The sequence below is a fragment of the Nicotiana tabacum genome, chromosome 4 (assembly GCF_000715075.1).
Source record: "Nicotiana tabacum cultivar K326 chromosome 4, ASM71507v2, whole genome shotgun sequence".
Classification (NCBI taxonomy): domain Eukaryota; kingdom Viridiplantae; phylum Streptophyta; class Magnoliopsida; order Solanales; family Solanaceae; genus Nicotiana; species Nicotiana tabacum.
Genome location: NC_134083.1, coordinates 89,683,864 through 89,703,242, shown reverse-complemented (window position 1 = coordinate 89,703,242; position 19,379 = coordinate 89,683,864). Strand labels below are relative to the sequence as shown.

General features: G+C 35.6%; 1 protein-coding gene across 1 annotated transcript; it reads left to right on the top strand.

The window, feature by feature from the left end:
• The first annotated feature begins 2,062 nt into the window (after positions 1-2,062).
• On the top strand, positions 2,063-7,604 carry LOC107780067 (receptor-like protein 7). The gene is made up of 6 exons (XM_075250949.1): positions 2,063-2,137; positions 4,028-4,248; positions 4,606-6,125; positions 6,180-6,502; positions 6,583-6,748; positions 6,862-7,604. The coding sequence occupies exons 1-6, from the start codon at positions 2,063-2,065 to the stop codon at positions 7,602-7,604; spliced, it is 3,048 nt and encodes a 1,015-aa protein (XP_075107050.1).
• The last annotated feature ends 11,775 nt before the right edge of the window (positions 7,605-19,379 follow it).

Here is a 19,379-nt window from a genome sequence, read left to right as displayed (position 1 = left end):
CATCTTTAGGAACATGCACACAAGCTTTACACCCAAAAACTCTCAGGAGATCATAAGAAACATCTTTGGCAAATCAAACTCTGTCTGGGACATCACCATCTAAAGCAACAGCAGGAGACAAATTGATAACATAGGTAACAGTGTTAAGTGATTTCGCCCAAAATGTATTTGGAAGTTTAGCTTCTGAAAGCAAGCATCTAACTCTCTCAACTAGAGTTCTATTCATCCTTTCTGCCAAACCATTCAATTGAGGCGTCTTGGGCGGAGTTTTCTGATGACGAATTCCTTGTTACTTGCAATAGTTATCAAAGGGACCACAATATTCACCACCATTGTCAGTGCGAATACATTTTAATTTCTTTCCCGTCTGTCTCTCAGCTAAGGCCTGAAATTCCTTAAATACGCCAAGTGCTTGATCGTTAGATTTCAAAGGATACACCCAGAGCTTACGAGAATGATCATCAATGAATGTCACAAAGTAAAGTGCACCAACTTTTGACTTTACTTTAAAAGGACCACACAAATCAGAGTGCACTAGCTCCAATAAATCGGGCTTTCTTGAGGGAGGATGGCTATGATAGGAAACCCTTTTCTGTTTGCCAGCTAAACAATGGATACACCTTTTTAGCTTTGCTTGTTTCACTCCAGAAAGCAAACTTTTCTTAGCCAAACACGTAATCCCCTCCCCTCTCGCTCATATGACTCAATCTTCTGTGCCACAATTCTGATAAAGTGTCACTTTCCACCAGATTTATAGAGTCATTAATAATAGAGCCCTATGTCACATATAAATGACCAGACTTGACTCCTCGAGCCACTACTAACAAGCCCTTGGTGAGCTTCCATTGGCCATTAGAGAGGGCATTATGATAACCTTCATCGTCTAATCTTCCTGCGGAGATCAAATTGAAAGGAAAGTCTGGAGCATGCTTGACATCTTGAAGAACTAACGTTGAACCATTATTAGTTTTCAAATAAACTGTACCAACACCAAACACCTTAACTTCACTGGCATTGCCCATCTTTAACACTCCAGAATCAACAGGAGTATAAGATGAGAAAAACTCTTTTCTTGGTGTGACATGTGAGGTAGCTCCAGAATCTACTATCCATCTTGTCTCATGGGATACCAAATTGATGACATTTTCATCATAAGCAAAAGAAGGTCATCTCGAACAATAGCAGCAACATTGCTCTCGTTATTTTCAACTTTCTTTCCTTCTCTAATATTTTGCAACCACTTGTGGCAAAACCTTTTGATGTGTCCTTTCTTGCCACAGTGGTTGCATATAATATTATGGTATTTGGACCTTGATCTACTTCTACTTTTACCTCTATTCCTCGATCCTCTTGTTCTATCTCTCCCCAGGTCTTCTGTAACCAAGATATCTGCTTCTGAGGACGAACCCTGAGATGTTCTCCTTACTTCCTCGTTCAACATACCACTATTGGCATATTCCATGGTCACCTTACCTCCAGGAGCTGAATTTGTCAAAGAAACACAAAGAGTTTCCCAAGAGTCTTGCAGAGTATTAAGAAGCCAAAGTCCTTGTATCTCATCATCAAAATTAACTCCCATTCCAAACAGCTGATCAAGGACGCACTGAAAATCATTTATGTGATCAAGGATAGGGCTGCCTTCCTTGTATTTAAAGGTCATCAATTGCTTTAGCAGGAACAACTTGTTATTCCCAGTTTTTGAAGCATAAAGAGTCTCTAGCTTTTCCCACAATGATTTCGCATGTGTCTCGTTTACAATATGGTTGCAAACATTATCTTCAACCCATTGTCGTATATATCCACATACTTGTTGGTGCTCGAAATCCCAGTCTTTATCAGATATACTCTCGGGTTTATGAGCTGCAAAAACGGGTAGATGCATCTTCTACACGAACAACAAATCTTTCATCTTGCTTCTCCAAACATTATAATTTCTCCCATTTAAACATACCATCTTGCTCATATTCTCCTCCATTCCGTAATAACCCCGAATAAACAACCAAGGCTCTGATACCACTGTTATGTCAAGAAAGAGGCAGATTTGGCTCTTCCTCGACATAACATGCCAATACCCAGCTTAGAGCTGGTCCCTAACTGGGTTTTGGCAGGATCGGCAGCTGACTCAATGACAACATCAGTATCTCCTTGGCATGGAAGCAGGAATTAGTTGAGGTACCCTACAAAACCCAAGACGGTGTTAGAGTTCTATTGGAACACACTTCAATACTTAAAATCAATAATGTTCATGAAAGATAGGCAAAGCAATGAACTAATATGAAAAATAGCAGTAATTTGTGAATAAGAAAAGTTCATAGTAGATGGTTAAAGGGTATAGACTACACAACTGGCTTTATTGCCTTGGTGGAAAAGAGGGTAGGACATTCCCCTATTGTTCTCCTACCACTATTTCTACTGCTGCCACTACTCTACTCTTTCCTACTCTACTCTTTCCTTCCGCTTGCATTTGCCTCTCCTTTTTCCTCTTCTTTTTCTGTTACCTTTTATCCTATCATATAAAGATTGTTCTTCTGATTCTCCTTTTTGTTTTTCTTGACTTCTTTCTTAAACTTGCCCGATGCAGTAGCTTGGGTTCAATGTATTGATCGCTCTAAACAAAACATTAAGCTCATGCCCTATGCTAAACTTATTATAATTCTTATATATCTATCAATCACTTCTATATCCAACCAAATATTTGTGAATAGTTAAAATGATTTCTTAAGAAACATATATTTTCCACCAAAAATAATTCCGCCGAAACCTTCTTCTCTATACCTAATGCATCTAAATCCAGTTCATTTAACTCATTTCCCAGCTGCTTTTCTTACGAAGCAAGCTACTCGTGCGCATAAATGTGCTAAGCACATCAGTTTTAGCTAAATTTGTGAATTTCATGACATGCTGCCTTATTTCTCTTTTCATTAGCTATTAAATTTCCAGTCCGCTCCTCCCTCCAGATTTTCACATTTTAAAATTTATCACTTAAGATTTTGTGAATCTCCCAAGTATAAAGAGAATCTTGGCATGGCAAAGTGGGTCAGATCTTTCTCCTGCCTTTCAGAGTTTGAGGTGGGAATTTCAAATCCAGCCTAAACAAGACACAAAGGAACGATTGTTTCTTTGCAGAAAAAAAGTGAACACTTTATGTTATTTTAGGCTTTTCGGTATTCCAAGTTTTCAACACTAAGAAAGAGCTAATTGAACCCCTGTAACTAAAAGGACATTTGAGATTTTTGTAGGCAATGAACGTGTCTGCATAAGTGTACTGGTATGTGAATGGTTTTCCATATATCTCGACAGCTTGATGGTTTTCGCTCTTTAAGAGTCCTATGAAAAAATAAAATGGAGCAAAATTCTTAAAATTATAGTTTTTGTATTTCATGCATAGTTTGCCCAGATGTTGTCATGGTATTTTGAATCTCCTTCTTGCACAAATCTGCTTCAATATAGATGGGTTTAGGAGATTCCTCGATATGGAGTTGAGAAATACCAACAGTAAGCTGAAGGGGGATCTTATTGAAATGAAAAAGAACAAAAGCTGAAGGGAGGAAGAAGGATGAAGGATATTCAGTTAATAATTGACATAATCCGTTAGAGTGGAGTATAACTGTCTCTGTTTTGCAACCTTAGAGGACGTTTTATGTTCAGTAAACTATTAGAGGGATGAAAATAACTCTAGCTCAGACTAGCTCTATACTTAAGGGACTATCTTCATCTTGACATTTAAGATTTAGCCAAACCTCTGAGCACCTTTGACTGCAAATTTTAAGCTGCTTCAAGATTTGACAATCAATGACGTTGTACTTGAGGATCTCATTATTTGTTCTAGAAGGAGTCAAGGAGATGTGCTGAGACTCTGAGGTATAAATCTTGTTCTTGGCCCAGTCTGAATTGCTTTTACATTCCCCTACTTTCAGTTGATGCAATATACTCTATAGAGGTAACAATGAATCTTATTACATTATTTGTTGATCTGAAGAAGATGTATCATTCTCTGTAGTTTAAGTAAAATATTCAATTTTTGCAGATGGGCTGCCTATTTCTTGTCCTGGTTTTTGTGTTACAATATCCAATTATTGTTCTTTCAAGTGTTTTGTGCAGCCAAGACCAGAGCTTGGCTTTGCAGCAATTGAAGCTTAAACTGACCAACATGAATCTTCTTCTTCTGATTGTGAATCCAATGGTCACCTTCCCTACCCAAAGACAATTTCCTGGAATAAAAGCACCGATTGCTGTACCTGGGATGGAGTAACGTGTGATAGAATTACAGGTCAAATAACTGGGCTTGATCTTAGTTGCAGCCAACTTCATGGGACAATTGATTCCAACAGCACCCTCTTCCAACTTTCTCATCTGCGAAAGCTTAATTTAGCTTACAATAATTTCTCCCCTTCTCAAATTTCAAGAAAATTTGGCTGGTTCCGAAGTTTGACACATCTTAAAGATGTAATAACAATGAATCTTATTACATTATTTGTTGATCTGAAGAAGATGTATCATTCTCTGTAGTTTAAGTAAAATATTCAATTTTTGCGGATGGGCCTATTTCTTGTCCTGGTTTGTGTTACAATATCCAATTATTGTTCTTTCAAGTGTTTTGTGCAGCCAAGACCAGAGCTTGGCTTTGCAGCAATTGAAGCTTAAACTGACCATACATGAATCTTCTTCTTCTGATTGTGAATCCAATGGTCACCTTCCCTACCCAAAGACAATCTCCTGGAATCAAAGCACTGATTGCTGTACCTGGGATGGAGTAACATGTGATAGAATTACAGGTCAAATAACTGGGCTTGATCTTAGTTGCAGCCAACTTCATGGGACAATTGATTCCAACAGCACCCTCTTCCAACTTTCTCATCTGCGAAAGCTTAATTTAGCTTACAATAATTTCTCCCCTTCTCAAATTTCAAGAAAATTTGGCTGGTTCCGAAGTTTGACACATCTTAATCTCTCGTATTCGGGCTTTTCAGGCAGAATCCCTTCAGAAGTATCATACTTATATAAGTTGATTTCACTTGATCTCTCAGTAGATCTTGAGGAGTTGAGATTTGGACCTCACACATTTAAATTGATCCTTCAAAACTTAACTCAATTAAGGGAGCTAGACCTCACCTTTACCTACATCTCTTCAGCACTGCGATCAAACTTCTCCTCTTCCTTGGAAATTCTGAATCTTCCAGGCACAGGATTGTCGGGGAAATTTCCTGATGACATTTTTCATTTGCCAAAACTACAAAAGCTTAACCTAGGAAGCAACTCGGATCTCACAGGACATTTTCCAAAGACTCGGTGGAACAGTAGCAGCTCCTTAAGGGAGTTAGACCTTTCTTTGTCAAGCTTTTCTGGGAATATACCAGATTCTATTGGTCATCTTAAATCTTTACGTTTTTTAGATCTCTCAAGCTGCTACTTCTCTGGAACCATTCCTCAATCTATTGGGAATCTCATACAGCTCAATAATTTGCGCCTCTTCTCGAACAACTTCAATAGTTCACTGCCATCAACAATCTCAAATCTAGTGCAACTTGTTGAATTTGTTATTTCATATAACAACTTTAGTGGTGACATTCCAAATATTTTCAGTAACTTCACCAAACTCAAATCTTTATCCCTGTCACATAACTTATTTACAGGGCTGTTTCCATCCTCAGTTACAAACCTGGCAAAGCTTGAAAGTTTAGAACTCTCTAATTGTTCAATTACCGGTCCTATTCCTCCTATCACCACCGAATTCCGGAACCTCATCTTGCTCTTCCTATCAGATAACTCGCTTAGTGGGGAAATACCATCTTGGATATTTGATCTTCCTTCCTTAAAATTCTTAGATATGAGATCCAATCAACTTACTGGTCAACTTAAGGAATTTAGATACAACTTGCTAGAAGTTCTTGATTTGGATGAGAATATGCTGCATGGACCTATCTTAAGATTATTCTCTAAACTTGTGAACTTGACAACACTAGATCTTTCTACGAACAACTTTTCTGGTGGTCTAGATATTGGTATATTTTCAAACTGCAAACAACTTAGACATCTTGGTCTCTCTTTTAACAATCTGTCAGTATTTTCGAGCCACAGAGATGTGGCAATTCCCAGTTCTGTTGGAAGACTTTATGCATCTTCCTGTAATATAAGGGAATTAAATTTCTTATGAGTCGCAAAGAACCTTGGTCATTTAGATCTTTCCAACAACAAGATCTTTGGAAAAATTCCTGATTGGGTGTGGTCTGATTGGCAAAGTTCATTGTTTTATCTGAATATTTCGAGCAATTTTCTAACTGCTATTGACCCACTTTATGACTTTGAAAATCTTGTTTATCTTGATCTTGGATCGAACCTGATTCAAGGAGAATTACCCGCTCCACCTCCCTACATGTTCCTCTTTATAGTCCCAAAAAATAACTTCACTGGGAAGTTACCTTCACCATTATGCAGAATGAGCTCCCTTGTCATTCTTGATTTGTCCAGTAATAGCTTGAGTGGAGTTATTCCCAAATGTTTGGTGAACATGAGAAGAAGCCTCTCAGTATTGAACTTGTACTACAATTGTTTTCGCTGGTCGATTCCCACAATGTTTGGCAGGGAAAGTACTCTGAGAAGTCTCAATTTGCAGAATATAAACTAGAAGGAACATTGCCACAAACCCTGGCCAATTGCAGAGCGCTAGAAGTACTTGATCTTGGAGACAACTTGTTGAATGATACATTTCCGAAATGGTTGGGAACATTTCCTAGGCTACAGGTTCTCAGTTTGAGATCCAATAGGTTACACGGCCCAATTACCACTTAAGAAACCAACTCCTATTCTCTAAGCTGAAAATCCTGGATGTCTCTTATAATCACTTCACTGGGAATTTTCCAGAAAGGTTTTTCAGGAATTTGAAAGCCATGATGATATCAGATGGAACAGGAACTCGCATAGCGTATATTGGAGAAGATCTATACCATGATTCCCTGACAGTGTCTATAAAAGGGCAGCAGCTCCAACTTGTGAGGATTCTTTCTATTTTCACAACCATTGATTTCTCACATAACAAATTCGAAGGTGATGTACCAAAATCCATTGGCAATCTTAGTTCACTTCGAGGGTTGAATTTATCCCATAACAACCTTATTGGTCCAATTCCGCAGTCCTTTGAAAATTTATCTGTTCTTGAGTCGTTAGACCTATCATCGAACCAGCACTCGGGGAACATTCCTCAAGAACTTGCAGCACTAAAATCTCTTGCTGTCATGAATCTCTCACTGAACAATCTAGTCGGACGCATACCTAGAGGTCCACAGCTTGATACATTTGAAAATGACTCCTATTCAGGAAATGCTGGATTATGTGGATTTCCTTTGTCAAGAAATTGTGGAGATAATGAGATGCCCCAGCAACCTCCTCCATTTGAGGCCGATGAAGAAGAAGATGATCCAGGTCTTATGGATTGGAGAGCAGTGGTAATAGGATATGGTTGCGGAGTGGTGTTTGGATTATTTATGGGATATGTCATATTCTTAACAGGGAGACCAAAATGGTTTGTGAGAATTGTCAACGAAGAAGGATACAGGATGGATAAGAAAATTGAGGCCAAGAGAAGACGTCGGAAAAGAAGAGGATGAAGTAATGGCAAGGGCCTTTTGATATTTGTTACAGATTTCATGCATTGTTGCATTGCAAAATTGACAGTTTTTGCTTAATGCTTCTGATATTCTTATTGTTGCTTGTAAATTGAGTTATATAAATTGGGTTTCTTTCGTATTGTCTTTGTTTCTGTGCGATACAAAGGCAAAGCTAATAATGAAAAGAGAAGGAAAAGAAAGAGCAAAAAAGAATACTATTTGTTCCATACTTCCATTGGACAATGTTGCAGAAATTTGCAACTTTTCGAGTTCATCTATGTTAGTATATCTTCCTCGATTAAACGGCCAAAAATATCCCGAACTATGTTCCAGACCTAAACTGCATCCCTACTACCAAGGGTCTGTTTGGAAACCCACAAGTTAATTAGAATTGGTGTAATTACTAGGTTAGTAATTACACAACCTATTAATTACGACAACCTATTTGTTTGTCGTAGTGTAATTACAAATTTACTGTTTGATTGCACAAGTATAATTAAACAGTCAGATTAAATTTTAAATTAAGTAATTATTAAAATTTAAAAGCTAATATAATAAATATATGCCTATAAATTTTTATAAGTATAAATGATATTATATTTGGTATTTAGGATGTATATTTTTTCGTGAATATACATTAATTAATAATCATATATTTATAATTAATATTGTAAAAATAATTTATATATATTTTTCAAATTAATAATTAGCTTAGATACTTACAAAAACTAAAAACATACGTTTTACAAGAACATCATGGAATTCATGTTTGATAGAATAAATTAATATTTATAAATAAAATATCATAACATTATTTAAATGTTTGACAAAACTAATCTATCAATTCTAACTAAAAAATGAACAACATGCAATGTGAGCCAATACTACTAAAACATGCAAGTAAATTGGAACCATGAATATAACGCACTTTTAAAATACAAAAAAAAAAAAAGTTTAACGTATGTCAAATTCCAACATAATAATAGTAAGTTTCACTGCAACTTAAGATTAAGAAACATAATAAGTTTATAACTATATTCAACAACGAAATTCTATTTTAATTGCATCACTCATTATATGTCAAGTTGGTTAATGACTCATTATTTCTAATATTAGGAGGTGTAATTTCAAAAAATAAAAAAATAAAAAAAATAATAAATAAAGTATAAGCAATTAAATGGAATCACAAGAAGTAAAGATAGAGAAATAAAAGATAAATAATGTATAAAGAAAAATAAATTTTAAAATTTCAAAAAAAAAGGTAAAAAGTAAAAAATTAAAAAAAGTAGAAATAAAAAGTTATAAAGAAACTAAAAAGCAACTTTGTCTGTCAAAAGAACTAATGACTCTTAACATACATCTCGTTCCGGCATTTTACCAAACAGGTGGTGTTCCAACTAGATGGTGTACTGCAAACAGACACGTATTCAAAAGGTAGATATTTCGACAACTGAAGCAAACATCTCGTTCAAGGTGTTAAATCCTTTGTTATTTGATAAAATCTTAATATCTAACTTCCTCAACTATTATCTCCGGTTGATGCCGCCGGACCTTATCGATATACTATTAGTCTTCTTCGAAAAATAATTGAACGCAGGCTAAAAAGGAAAAGAACGATCCGTTCATAGCAAAGACATAATTTTCTCATGTTAAAAGGAAAAGAAGAGTAAGACAGTAGGAAATTCATTATTTAATATCGCTATTAAAGAGGTCAAAATTTCCGTAGGTTAAAAAAAAAAAAAAAAATAAGTAGGAAACTCATTCTTTAGTATCCCTATTAAAGAGTGTAAAATATAGTCTATTAAAATGAGGATTAGAACACTTCTATAAAAGAAGTCACTACTTCACATTCTTTATCATAAACTATTGATATGTCGAGATCGTCTGCGGAGGTAAACTTGTGATTTAGGTAAACTTTTAAACCTTTCGAATGTTCCTAAAGTTTTGTGATTATAGATAGTCTTCAAGTTATATACTAACAGAGTTCTTGTAATTTTTTATGTAGTTATCAATTCAAGTCTTTAGTTTATAAGTTAAACTAGTAAATTTTTCCTTAATTGTATTTAGATGATATTTTTTGAATTTACTTGAGACAAAATAGATAGTTTTATACATAAGCATATATAAAATTGATTATATCACAAATAGTAATTTTTTATTATCGTGAACAATTTAGTCAATTTAACGTCGGTTGTGTTATTACTTGCATTACGGTAAAATAATTGAGTATTGACTTGGCAATATCGCTGAAGTTCCTATACTCTTCAATTGGTTTATGTTCAAACACTAAATAAATATTCTAACATATGAAAATTATTTAACGTAGATGATAAAGAAAAATCATAAAATATTTGTACTTCTTTAATTTCAATAAAATTCATATAAACATTAGAGAAGAGAAGATGAGGAAAAGTATTTAGAGTCTTCTGGATAGAAAAATGTAACGTTAAATCCTCTTGCATTTCATTTTGTTTAAATGTTATTTACAAATAAATGTATTTAGAGAGTAGAGACTTTGAGATTTAGTGAGGAGACAGAAAGTTAAAAATGAAAGAAGAATGATTTTGATTGTCACGTGTAATTACTAAGCAAAATGATAAATATCTAATTAATAAGCAATTATGGGGAAAGGGAAAACTTTGAAACGTTAGAAGAAGGTTTAAGAAGGTGACATTTTCAGTTTTTAAACGGAATGGTTTCAAAAAATTTAATAAAAATGGGGAATCAAAAAGACTCAAGCCATTGTTGAGCTAATTTACTTGAATAAAATATTGCAAAAAATAAAAGAGAAAAAAGATAAATAAGATTCTTGGCCACTACACAGTGTGTATATATTGTTAGTATTGTCGTTACATATTATTGCGCGTGAATGTTGAGAAAAAGTTTTTAAAATGAGAAAAAGATAATTATGTTTTTTGGTCTAAAGATGGATAACATCATATTTCCTTGATATAATATTTTAATTAATTTAATTAAGGAGGAAAGAATGGAAAGAGAAGGTAGAAGGAACAACATACTTAGAAGAGAAAACAAAATTAGAAGTTAGCTATAACAATAAACAAATTGAAAGAACTCCACAAAGCAAAACATTTTACTTTAATTACAGAAATAAGAAAATAACGTAAAATGACTATTACATGAATATCGTAAGAGTACTAATTTCTTTGAAACTAGTAGTTTAACCTTGAAAAAACCAAAAAAGAAAAAAAAATTAAGTTGCCATTGCAAAACAAAAAAACAAGAGCAGCTAGATAGTTGTCCGATGAGTAGAAAGAATGTGAATATACTGGGGCTCTGTATTTTTCTTTCATTTGGAAGAAAAGGGAATTTTAGTAGAAGTGGAGGAGAAGAGATCTCAGCCTTTAAAGTTTTATAGGAATATGTGGCACCAATCTGGACCTGTATTGATAAATACTGGAGTGTTTATAACTAGAGAAGATCCGGACTCGACAATGGGTGCCTAAATGCATTAGCCATTTAAACACAATATATGAGATGCTAATGTATCTAATTAATGAGAAATTATGGGGAAGGGAAAAAGTTTGAAACGTTATAAGAAGGTGACATTTTTTAAATGGAATGGTTTAAAGAGTATAATAAAGACTCAAGTTATTATTGAGCTAATTTAACATAAAAATAAGAGAAAAATACAAAAAAGAAGAAAAAAGATAAATAGGATTCTTGACCAAAGAGAAGTGCCAAGTCATCATCTTTGATTCCTTCTTTTATATATATATATATATATATATATATATATATATATATATATATATATATTGAATATATATAAGTTTATGTAGTTTTTCTAAGTACTATGGGTTGTTTGGTTGCCGGTTAGAGTTATGCAGGTATTAGTTATACATGTATTAGTTACGCAGGTATTAGTAAGGGTATCAATGGTTTGGTTCGGCCGATTATATTATAAAATTTGTACCATACCAATTTTTCGATTATTCTATTATGTATAACCAAAATTAAACTTTTCGAAATCGTCCCAATCATGTCGGTTTCTCTTCGATATCGGTACGGTTCGGTTCGGTTAATTTTCGGTATTTTTTTAAATGTCATGTAAAAGTCGCTAGTAAAAGTAAAATGCAATAACATACATATTTTTATAGGATTTAGCAAAACTCTCTAGACAGTTTTACTGTTTAAATGGTAATGAATTAGGAAAACATGAAAGATGACCATAATATAGATCTATCAACTACTCTACAACAGTACAAAAGAAACTAAGGGGAGACAAAAAAAAAAAACAATCACACGAGTAGAAAGATATTAACCAAGTTGGGACTCAAGAATAAAGTCTATAGAAGATTAAATATTCAAAAAGATAAATCTAAATCATATAAAAGGAAACAGATTCAATACACTTGGTTTGCTACTCATAATCGCTAGAATACTTTGTGTCTTGCTAGTGAATATGCTGAAAATAATTTAGTTTCGGTAGGAGTAGCATAATAGGTTTGACAATTAGAATTTTAAATTTAATTACTTGTTGGCTTGTAATCATTTTTATAATTTCAAAGGCCAAGGAAAAATTTAATGCTTTATTATTTTTAAACTTAATATATAAATATATTTTTTACATGTAAATTTATTTAGTACGGTTCGGTATTCTTTTCGGTTTATTTTCATAAAATAAAAAACATACCCTAATTATCGGTACGATTGTAGATTTATATAAAAACCTACCATTTTATTTTAAAAAACTAAAAATCGATTCGGCGCGGTACGGTTCGGTCGGTTTAGTCGCTTTTTAAATATCCATTGACACCGCTAGGTATTAGTTATGTATGTATTAGTTATGCAAGAATAAGTAATGAATGAATTAGTTATGCATGTATTAGTTATGCAAGGTTGAGTTATGCAAGGATAAGTTATGCAAGGTTGAGTTATGTTGGGATTAGTTATGCATAGATTAGTTATGCGATAGTTATATAAGGATTAGTAATATAAATGTAATGTGATTGTTATTTATTATTAGCTTACTTTATTTTATTAAAATTGTTAGTATAGTTTAAATATATATTTTTAAACAAAAAAATACAAGTTTGAATAAAAGGTATTCTTATCATTTTGTGTTTTAATACAAGTATTACTAATACATGTATAAGTTATTCCACCTTCTACCATGCATAAATAATACATAGATTCCCTCATAACTTATACATGTATTAGTTATGCGGAAAAGAAAAACATGAATCAAATATTGTATTAGCAATGCTACATTTTATGTGAAAAAAAGAAAAAAAACAACCAAACATTGTATAACTTATGCTAGCTTCTATGTGGAGATTATTTTTCCCCTTTATTTTTAACCAAACAATGTATAAAGTTATCTTAATTTTAATATATGGATAACTCCTCTCTAACCGGCTACTAAACGACCCCTATGTCTATATCATAATCATAAAACATATTATATGTGAATAGTGACAGAACCGAAAATTACTCTACCTCAATATTGCCCTTATTATAAAATAAAGACGGTAAAGTAAAGACAAGTGTCACACCTCTTTTTTTCCGGGGGGAGGGGGGATAGTGAGTTTTTTCCAATTAAAGTGACGTTTTTCGAAATGGGATTATTTATTTAATCAGAATCGTCATTTGAAATATTTATGGTGTCCCAAGTCACCGGTTTATTTTAAATCCCAAATCGAGAAAATTGACTCTTATTTATAGTCTGCGATAACAGAAGACCGGGTAAGAAATTCTGTTAACCTGAGAGAAGGTATGAGGCACTCCAACCTATTGTGCATTTTAAACTTTTTAACCGCTTTTAATATTTATAAAACTTTTTTGAACAAGTCGCGATGTCGCACACTCGTTTGTTTTGGTACATATTGTGAATCGCGTCACGTGGATCGCACCCACGATTTACAACATGTTTATTTTCATTATTATTTGAAGTTATGGTCGAGTCGCATGAAACGCACACTCGAATTGAGATTTATGTATCGTGACTATACCACGAGAACCGTACCCATAGTAACAATGATTTATTACTCGCGCCTAAAGCAAGCTACGAACGTTTATAAGTTGCTTAATTTTTCCTAAATTTTGAGATCAAATGTGAAGGTTTAGGAATTATGAAAAGGAAAAAAATGTTATTGTGGAAGAAATAAGCTAGCTAACATAACTCACTTTACATATGGGCATGGTCTATTTTTGCTTAAACAAATTGTGGTTTTCCTTTCATTACTATTCTTAATGACATCTATTACCATACAAACAGATTATAGCAAGTAAAGAATGAAGCCAATTAACACAAAACAAGTTAACGTAATTAGAGTAATTAAAGAGACAATTGGACTCAGTAGATTAGGGAATTGTCCTACCAAATACCAATTTAATATCTCTTAAACTAATCCCAAAGGAATGTTCAAACACACGACCAACAATAAAAAAATATCATGCTTCTCAGTATAAACATGTTCAAGAATAATCAGTGAAAAAGGATGGATCAAAATTTCTCCCAGTAACGTCCAAATCATTACTACACCAATGTATTTCTAATAAACATAGTGTATATTCGCAAAAGATTTGTTGATAAGATGCTAAAATATTCCATAAAAATGGAGCAACAGAGAACTAACTCGGCATTCAACAAAACAGAGCAAACCAAAAAAAATAATGGATGAAAAACATGATGTTGAGCCATTCATGATCAGAGAATGAATTTAAGAGAAAAAAATGAACCTTTAATGAGTAGAGACCTTCCTTTATTAAGAAATCAACGGGTGTACAAAGGCGACAAGCTCGAAGACCAAACGGGGACACAAACGGGACAAAAATTGGGACTGAGCTACGGCCGGAGAACTCGCCGGCGACCGAAATCGACGTCCCCGAATGGATTCATCTCTACTGGGTTTGGACGGTGGTTTCAAGCTGATTTTCGCACTGGTTTGGGGCGTTTTTGCGATGGTATAAGCCTGGTTTTACGTGACTGAAACAGGGGCTGTCTCACGACTGTTTTTGCAGCTGTTTCAACTGCAATTTTTGGCTATTCGAAGCAGATTTTCATGGCCGAAACTGCTGGCTTCGACAGTGGCCGATGGATTGATTTTTAATGGTTTTATGGCTGAGTTTTCATGGTGGTTTGGGGTGAATATAGGGACAATTTTAAGCTAGTCTCAGGCTGAAATTAGTGGGATTTCACTCTTTTGCCTTCCCCTTTTGTGTGTTCTCTGTTTCCCCCCCTCTGCTCGTCACTCTCTTTTTCCAGACCTTTAGGTCTCGTTTTTTTTGTCTCTCTTTAGGTGTCGTTTTTTCTTCAACCCCGTTTCGTGTGTGCGCGCTCTGTATAAGAGCAGGGGTAGGTGTTGGTTAAGGTGAGAATATCTCTGTGAGTGGAATTGAACCAATAGAATGAGTGCATGTGTACTTTAAAACCTAGGGGAACAAGAAGCATCTGATGGAATTAAATAAAATAAGAAAGAAAAAATAAATAAGTAAATAAATAAATAAATAAATAAATAAAAGGAGAAAACTAAAAACGTAAATGCAAAAATTGTCCAGAACGTGAGTATGTCCATGGTGTCAAAAATGAGGTCTTTATTTGCCATGAAATCTCCTCTCTTTCGGGTAATGTGGCAACTCTTGTTTTTCTTTTTTCTTTTATTTTGATTTTTTATTTATTTTAAATGATAATGTTAAAAATACTAATTACGCACTATCTATTTATCACGACCTCTAACTCTAGAAATTAAACTAAACTAGATAAAAATATATTTTAGGGAAACTTTTCTTTCTTTACAAATGAAGATAAAATTTGTACTAAAAATGTGACTCTTTTTTTTTTGTGATTTTAATCTTCTTAAGTAAAACTTATAAAAGATGAAATAAGAGCTAAAATATGTAGATTAAATTTAAAATATATTTACATACTAAAAAATGATAAAAAATTCAAGCATGGTCAAAAATTAGGTGCTCACAACAAGTATAGAGAAAAATTGATATATTATTCAAACTTCAAACTTATATATATATAATGAACTGAAATCTCCTCTATTTATAGAAGAAATGTGGCTGTTGTGTAAGCTACTACTGCATGCTGCTGTGTAAGCTGCTTGTAAGTAGGGGTGCTCATGGTTCGGTTTGGATCGGGTTTTCCCTAAAAAGAAACCAAACCAAGTAAGTCAGTTTTTCAAATATTGGAACTAAACCAAACCAGTTAAGTCGATTTTTTATCGATTCGGTTTTTGTCGGTTTTTCGGGTTTTTCGGTTATTTGCCGGTTTTTTCTTAAATGAGACACACACTACCATACGCATATTCCGGCGACTACATTTTCAATGTAATGCTATCAAACCAATTTCTCTTTGAGAAATCTATCATTTACCAAGATATATTGATGATAATTGACTCAAATAGTGATGAATAACTTAAGTACTGTAACGACCCGACCGGTCGTTTTGAGGGTAATAGCCCCGATCCCCTATTTACTGCTTCTCCCATATCTATTTCTACTATTGTGACTTGCCGAGAGGTTTCGTTTTAATTTTTGGAGTGATTTGGGATACTTAGTTCCTAAACGAAAGTTTAAGTCTTAGGATTTTTGACTGTAGTCGGAACTGTGTGAAAATGACTCCGGAATAGAGTTTCGTCGATTCCGTTAGTTCCGTTGGGTGATTTTGGACTTAGGAGCATGTCCGGATTGTGTTTTGGAGGTCCGTAGCTCGTTTAGGCTTGAAATGGCGAAAGTCAAATTTTTGGAGTTTTGGGCCTGTAGTGAAAGTTTTGATATCGGGGTCGGTTTAAGATTCCGGAAGTTGGAGTAGGTTCGTAATGTTAAATATGACTTGTGTGAAATATTTGGGGTCAATCGGACGTGGTTTGGATAGTTTCGGCATCGGTTGTAGAATTTGGAAGTTTCAAGTTCTTTAAGTTTGAATTGGAGGATGATTTATGATTTTAGCGTTAGTTGATGTGATTTGAGGGCCCGACTAAGTTCGTATAGTGTTTTAGGATTGGTTGGTATATTTGATTGAGGTCCCGGGGGTCTCGAGTGAGTTTCGAGTGCTTAACGGATCAAGAAGTTGGATTTGGGTTGCTGCTGAAGTCTTCAGGCATCTAGTATTTTCGCACCTACGGTGGAGAGACCGCAGGTGCGGGATCGCATGTGCGGAGAGGCAAGCGCAGAAGCGAAAAAGTGGAGGAGTACCAGGGGTCGCAGGTGCGAGGTGAATTCCGCATCTGCGATGCCCGCATATGCGTTAGGGTCATCGCAGGTGCGCAAGGTCCGCATAAGCGGAAGGGATTTCCGCAGGCGCGCACGCGCAGGTGAGGTCCTTTCATCGCAGGTGCGGAGGCAGAGGAGGTAAGTGATTTGCGCAGATGCGCACATTTCGCCGCACAAGCGAACCTGCTAGTGCGAGCCCACGCTCCGCATGTGCGGAAATACCTAGGCAGTGGTTAAAACCGAAGGGCTTCGCGATTGTTTTTGTCATTTTGGACTTGACAAACTCAGTTTAGGGCGATTTTTGTGAGCAATTTCTAGAGATTTCTTGAGGTAAGTCCCTTGTGCTTATTTTTTATCAATAATCTTGCTTCCCCATTTATTTTTCCACCTAGTTAGTGTGTATTTAAGGTGGAAATTGGGAGTTGGAGGCTAGGGATTTGGAAAGTTTGGATTATGGATTTGAAGGACTATTCGGTGTCGGATTTTAGTAAATTTGATATGGATAGACTCGTGAGTGAATAGACTTTCGGATTTTGTGACTTTTACCCGATTCCGAGACGTGGGCCCGAGTCGACGTTTTAGGACGAATTTCAAAATTTTTGTTTAAGTATTGATTTCATTAATTAGATGAGTCTATTATGGTTGTATTTATGATATGTAATTGCTTTTTGCTAGATTTGGGTCATTCAGAGCCGGATATTCGTGGGAAAGGTATTGTGATCGATTGATTGAGCTTGGTTCGAGGTAAGTAGCTTGCCTAACTTTATGTGGGGAAAATCCCCCTTAAGATTTGGAACTATTGTGATATGTGAGCGCCGTGTACGTGAGGTGACGAGTACGTACACGGGCTAGTTGTGGTAAAACCCGATTTTTCTTACTGAGCAGCAACATGTTTTCCTGTTATTTTGAGTTATACCATTTTAATGAGTACTAATCTATTTTCATTCTTAATTGAGTTATTCCAATATGTGTAGCTATCATGTTTAGTCTAATACAACATGTCTACGTGTCTTAATTGTTTATGTGAATTCTATGCAGCATGCTTAGTGGATTTCCTGCTTCTTCCCTGACTGGTACTTAGTCTAAATTGTAAGAATTTTGTGATATAGTTGTATTTCTAACATTCGCGCTGCATATTTACTTTGGGACTACGGAACGATATTCCGGGAGATCCACCTATACTGCATATTTACTTTGGGACTACGGAACGGTATTTCGGGAGATCCCCTTGTACTGCATATTTACTTTGGGACTATGGAACGGTATTCCGGGAGATCCCCATGTATTGCATATTTACGTTGTGACTACCGGACAGTATTCCCGGAGATCTCTCTGTCTTGCATATTTACTTTGGGATTACGGAACGGTATTCCGGGAGATCCTTCTGCACATTTACATTTGGGACTGCGAGACGATATCTCGGGAGATCCCCTATTGTGATTTCTGTGTACTGAGCTGTTACCTTCTATGATTTCATTATTTTTAAATTTCAGCCTTTATTTTATTGCGGTATTACACTCTATATTATTTTTATTATATATTTGCCAGTAGGGACCTGACCTGACCTCGTCACTACCCGACCGAGGTTAGGCTTGGCACTTACTGGGTATCGATTGTGGTGTACTCATGCTACTCTCTGCACATATTTTTCGTGTACAGATCCAGGTGCACCTTATCAGCCGCACTATCAGTGAGCCAGGATAGCTTTGGAGACTTCAAGGTATATCTTCCGCGTCTGCAGACCTCGGAGTCCCCTTCTACTCTTTCTCATGTCCATTATCTTCTGTATTTTTCCTTGTTAGATTCTGATGTATAGAGACACTAGATTTTTCCTCCTGTAGCTTGTGATTCACGATGTTCCGGGTTTTGGAATTTATTGTGTATTTTTGAATAGTTAGTTAAATTTATATTTTTATTTCACTATTCCGCAAAAATGTTAGGCTTACCTAGTTGTAGAGACTAGGTGCCGTCACGACTTCACACGGAGGGGAAATTAGGTCGTGACAAGTTGGTATCAGACCTCTAGGTTCATAGGTGTCGTGAGTCGCAAACCGGTTTAGTAGAGTCTCGCGGATCAGTACAGAGACGTCTGTACTTATCTTTGGGAGGCTATGGAACTGTTAGGAAAATTTCACTACTTTGATTCCTTGTCGTGTGGAAATTTGTTAACTTCAGAAATTCTAAACTTCTATATTCTATTCTCTCACAGATGGTGAGGACACGTACAAGTGGATATGATGACCAGGCACCCGCACCCTCTGCTAGAGTCGCAAGAGGTTGGGGCCGGGGTAGAGGCCGAGAACGTCCACGTGGTGCAGCCAGAGCACCCGCACGAGCTGCTACAGAGGAGCCCCCAGTAGCTCGAGCTGGAGGGAAGACACCTGAGATACCTGTTGCTGCACCAGCCCTCAAGGAGACTCTAGCCTAGTTACTAAGCATGTTCAGCACCTTAGCTCGCGCTGGATTGATTCCACTTGCCCCTTCCACATCTTAGGCCGGGGGAGGAGCATAGACTTCCGTCGCCGGTACTCCAGAGCAGCGGGTTCAGGTCGACCAGGTTCCAGAGGTTGTACCAATGTAGCCGGTAGCTCC

Bases quoted from the DNA above. Each gene is read 5' to 3' on its own strand.
- LOC107780067 (XM_075250949.1), top strand. From the start codon at position 2,063: ATGCCAATACCCAGCTTAGAGCTGGTCCCTAACTGGGTTTTGGCAGGA. The intron at 2,138-4,027 runs GTATCTCCTTGG...CAATTTTTGCAG, and splicing joins CTGACTCAATGACAACATCA to ATGGGCTGCCTATTTCTTGT. The intron at 6,126-6,179 runs GTAATATAAGGG...TTGGTCATTTAG, and splicing joins AAGACTTTATGCATCTTCCT to ATCTTTCCAACAACAAGATC.